The sequence below is a fragment of the Primulina huaijiensis genome, chromosome 15, assembly GCF_012295235.1.
Source record: "Primulina huaijiensis isolate GDHJ02 chromosome 15, ASM1229523v2, whole genome shotgun sequence".
NCBI classification, from domain to species: domain Eukaryota; kingdom Viridiplantae; phylum Streptophyta; class Magnoliopsida; order Lamiales; family Gesneriaceae; genus Primulina; species Primulina huaijiensis.
In genome coordinates, this window is record NC_133320.1 from 1,521,785 (window position 1) to 1,525,744 (window position 3,960).

At 35.3% G+C, this 3,960-nt stretch overlaps 1 protein-coding gene across 3 annotated transcripts; it reads right to left on the bottom strand.

Moving 5' to 3' along the window:
• Positions 1–340: 340 nt before the first annotated feature.
• On the bottom strand, positions 341–2,721 carry LOC140959018 (basic leucine zipper 23-like). 3 transcript variants are annotated; one of them, XM_073416710.1, is made up of 3 exons: positions 2,444–2,721; positions 1,113–2,040; positions 341–657 (listed from the first exon to the last, which is right to left on the bottom strand). In XM_073416710.1, exon 2 carries the CDS (start codon positions 1,946–1,948, stop codon positions 1,154–1,156), a length of 795 nt encoding a protein of 264 aa, XP_073272811.1. In that variant the 5' UTR covers positions 1,949–2,040; positions 2,444–2,721; the 3' UTR covers positions 341–657; positions 1,113–1,153. The 3 variants fall into 3 exon arrangements, with proteins under 3 accessions (XP_073272811.1, XP_073272812.1, XP_073272810.1); XM_073416711.1 differs by having other exon boundaries at positions 1,113–2,153; XM_073416709.1 differs by having other exon boundaries at positions 2,403–2,721.
• Positions 2,722–3,960: the final 1,239 nt, after the last annotated feature.

Here is a 3,960-nt window from a genome sequence, read left to right on the forward strand (position 1 = left end):
TAAGAACAAATAATTGCCGTTTCATCAATTTATAGTTGATAATAACTATACAACTCAATTTTTTCAAATAATACAACCACCCATGTAGAAAGAATGTTTCGATAATCAGACGATTATGACTTACCATTAAAATAAACAAATGTTTTTAAAATCCAAGCTATAGCAGAGGAGAAAACGTGGAGGGTGCTCTGGTCACGTCAATAAATAAATAGGAAAAATAGAGAGAGTTTAACAAAATTTTGAGTGCAAATAATACTCTCCTTTACACACACATAAAAACTGGTGAAAAATGTGACACCAAACTATTCCGGACAAGGTTTCAAGGAGGAAAAATCAAGAAGAAACAGAAGTAAAAAATGCCCATTATCTCACAAGGTTCAAAGAAATCTTACAGAGCTTCACAGAAAACCAATATTTTTGGTCTCCTCTTCACAAGTTCTGCTATTACAATTCATCTACTTGTCTTATTTCCAATGCACTGGAAATGAACAACTCATGGTGATAAATTAACGGCGTTTGTAACTACATGCATTCTAGGTCTAATATCAACAAAAAGATTTAAGATCGAAATGGCAATACTTGATGATATGAAAATGTTTCTACCTTAAAAGAGTCTGTGCCATTGTCTTGAACAAACTGTTGCCACACAAGCCGTTCCTGATAAAAGCATGAAGAAAATATCAGAATCACAAAACACAAGAAGCCATGCTGGTTGTGAAAAACATGTCTGGTTCATTATATAATGATGCTGAAGTTGCAGCAAGAGGACAAAATTTGAAAGGTGAACATGAAATGCATAAGATCATACAAGAAGAAGAAATATTCTAGAACCGATTTCTCTCCGATACACCTTTAGCCATTTCATCAGTGAATTTCATACGACTTATGAGATGAACCTAGTATAAAAATAAGATAAAGAAAGCATTTGATGCAAAAAATTTAACTCATATCACAAATCATCTCCCTCGAGAGTCGAATCACAGAAAACAAGAGGGAGTAAAGTTGCACGCCACAGGATTTCATGTAGCCAAAAAATGAAAGCTGTTTACAGCTTTCACTATCAATCCTTCAAATAGTAAGCTAAAAAATAAAATCAGAAGCAAACAACTCACATTTTCTCTTATTCCATATAGAAGTATTGCCCGCAAATACACTAACAACTTCCACGTCCACGAGCAGGAAGCTCCTGACCAGAATTTTGATTCCCCAAGCACTGGAGATTGTCAAATCCACAGTCGTTAAGGACCTGACTGTCTAAGGCAGTGCCTTCAGATCCAGGGTGAAGGCAATAAAGTTGATCACTCCTCCTCATATTACATGGATTCATCATATATGTGCCAGGAACGCTAGAGTTAGCGATGCTTTCATACACATCTCCATTCTTAGCCGGCTTCTGGTAAGGAAAAGATCCAATTTCTCCTTCAATCCGTCCCCTAATGTCAACAAGCAAGCACTTGAGCCTGGCAATCTCAGCCTCTAACAAAGCTTGACCCTGCAGCCTCTTCATTAACTGCTGGTTCAAAGACCTCAACTTAACAACTTCATCTTCCAATATCGCAGCCCTAGCCTTTTTCTTCTCACGATACTTGCGTACAGCTTCACGATTACCCAATGGTCGTTTTTTTGATTTTTTCTCGATCGACTCAGAAGTGTCATCACTTGAAGCCTGAACATCACTGGCGGTCGGCATAATTTGGGTATGGACATGAATACAAGTGTGAGTGTGGGATTCATCAGGACCAGATGGATTGCAAGCATGGGCATGGGTGCATGCCTGTGTACGGCCAAGAACATCGGTGAAAGCCTCTGTACGACCCAGGGCATCGTTGCAGGTCTGAGTGCGATCAAGAAACTCGTCTATGTCAAATGAGCAACTGCTAGGAGCATTAGTCATATCCAAGCATGATAACATTCGATCCCTAGGAAAATTAGGCTCCCCTTCGTCCATTATTCAGCAGAAATATCTAGCAAATCCAATTATTTAATTCTTGAGGTGGAAGAGTGACCAATACTCAGCGCAAGTTTCACCTGACCAAAATCCTAGTGAAAAACATACCAACAAAAAGGACCAATCAGCCATAAACTAGCTTTTAACTGGTAACAAAAAGCTCATGCCTCCAAGTCCTCAATTGACGGCAAAGATGCCAAAAACGCTGGATATAATAGAGAATATGGCAAATATTGGAACTTCAAGAAAGAAAAGCATTTAACACATACCAACTTAGTACCAAAATTTTTAGGTTAATTGTCTGGAAATACGAAACGAATAACATAAGCTCGAAATGCAACTGGAAAATTTTCAGCAATCACTGAGCTACAAGCACGCATAAATACAAACATTTTAACGATGAATTAAAAACACAGGGTTAAAACAACATACTGCTGAAATAAAAAAGACTTACCGATAGGTGATCACCCTCGAGGGCAAACATTTAACATTTACCTCAGATTTTCAATCAACATCGAGCGGCAGAGGGAGTTGCGAAGAAAGATCGAAATCATGGAAGTGAAAAGAAACCCTAGAAAAGGCCAAACAGTAATTTTGGAGAGAGGTAGAAATGCAGCACACTAATATCAAGGGGAAGCATAAGGGCCATTGATACACAGATTCCAATCCAGAGAAGAAAGGGTGCTTTCTGGAAGTCAGAGAACCATGTCTTCTTTTCTCATATATAAATTTTATGCTGCTTAAGCTTTACTTAGTTGTACTTCAAAATTTTAACAGTACAATGGAATCTTACCATACTATATAGTTGGCATTTTATAAAAACTATATGATATATACGATATGTGTTCCGTAAAAAAATAAAAAATAATAAAATTTTAAAATTTTAAAATAAAAATTATAAATTTTTGAAATCGATGTGATGGGAGATAAGATTAAATATAAAAAATATAGTAAAATCATATTGTTAGTTCAATAAATAAGAAGAACGAAGCTCGTTGCCGGATAGAACAATGATAGCTCTGACCCCTCTCGGATTGGCTCCCCGATCTGGTTATTATATTAGTATAGGACCGTCGTGGGATGGGATGTTATCCAGGAGATGAGATCAGAGCAAGAGTCAGTCCTGAAAACCAAGTTGGTTACACCCATAGTTTCCAAACCAGTATCATATCTAAAAAACGTGACTACATGCGCTCATCAATGCCAAGGCTAAACAGGCGGAATCGAAGCTGGGGGTTCCTGCTCGCAAGGAAAGAAGAGCAACAAGGTTCAGATTTTACTGTTTGCAGCATGACGACATGGGTGTTAAAAAAAGACTCTCGTTGTGTTGCCTATCCATCTAGTCGCTAATCTGCTTCCGAGGTTTACACCTACCTTATTAGATTAAACGACCTAAAAAAAGGCTTTCAGTAACTTCACCCGTGCCATTCCTTACAGCTTATTTTTTAACACATTCAAAATTACAAAATGATTTCATATAGTTAGTATAAGATTTTTTTTATTATATATAGCAAAACATAAATGGTGTTTATATAAGAAGTATTCTTTATTTTATATTTATTTTTAAAGTTAAGCATTCTACTATTTTAGATAAAGATGTGATTGCAAGATTTTTTACAAAATGCAATGTTATCAATAATTAATAAATCTATACGATTGTAATTTACAAGATTTCACCAAATCACTTAACTCTATTAGCATAAGGATTCCAACTTTAATTATATAATAATATAGTGTACTATAATATACAATTTGATATTTGAAATGGAAGATTTTCTAATATCAATTTTACAGACACATGTTTGATTTAAGATGATATTTTGATACATAGATCTTAGTTCAAGAAAAAACCTGAAAAAGACACTCTAAATTCCTGTTTTCACGTTTTATTTTATTTTTTTCTGACTTGTAAAAAAGCCTATAAAATGAAAAATCGGAAAATTTAAAAATAAAATAAAATTAAATTGGGAGTTCTTATTTTATTTTGGGAGTTATAGAAAATAATTGGGAAA

Bases quoted from the DNA above. Each gene is read 5' to 3' on its own strand.
- LOC140959018 (XM_073416710.1), bottom strand. From the start codon at position 1,948: ATGGACGAAGGGGAGCCTAATTTTCCTAGGGATCGAATGTTATCATGC.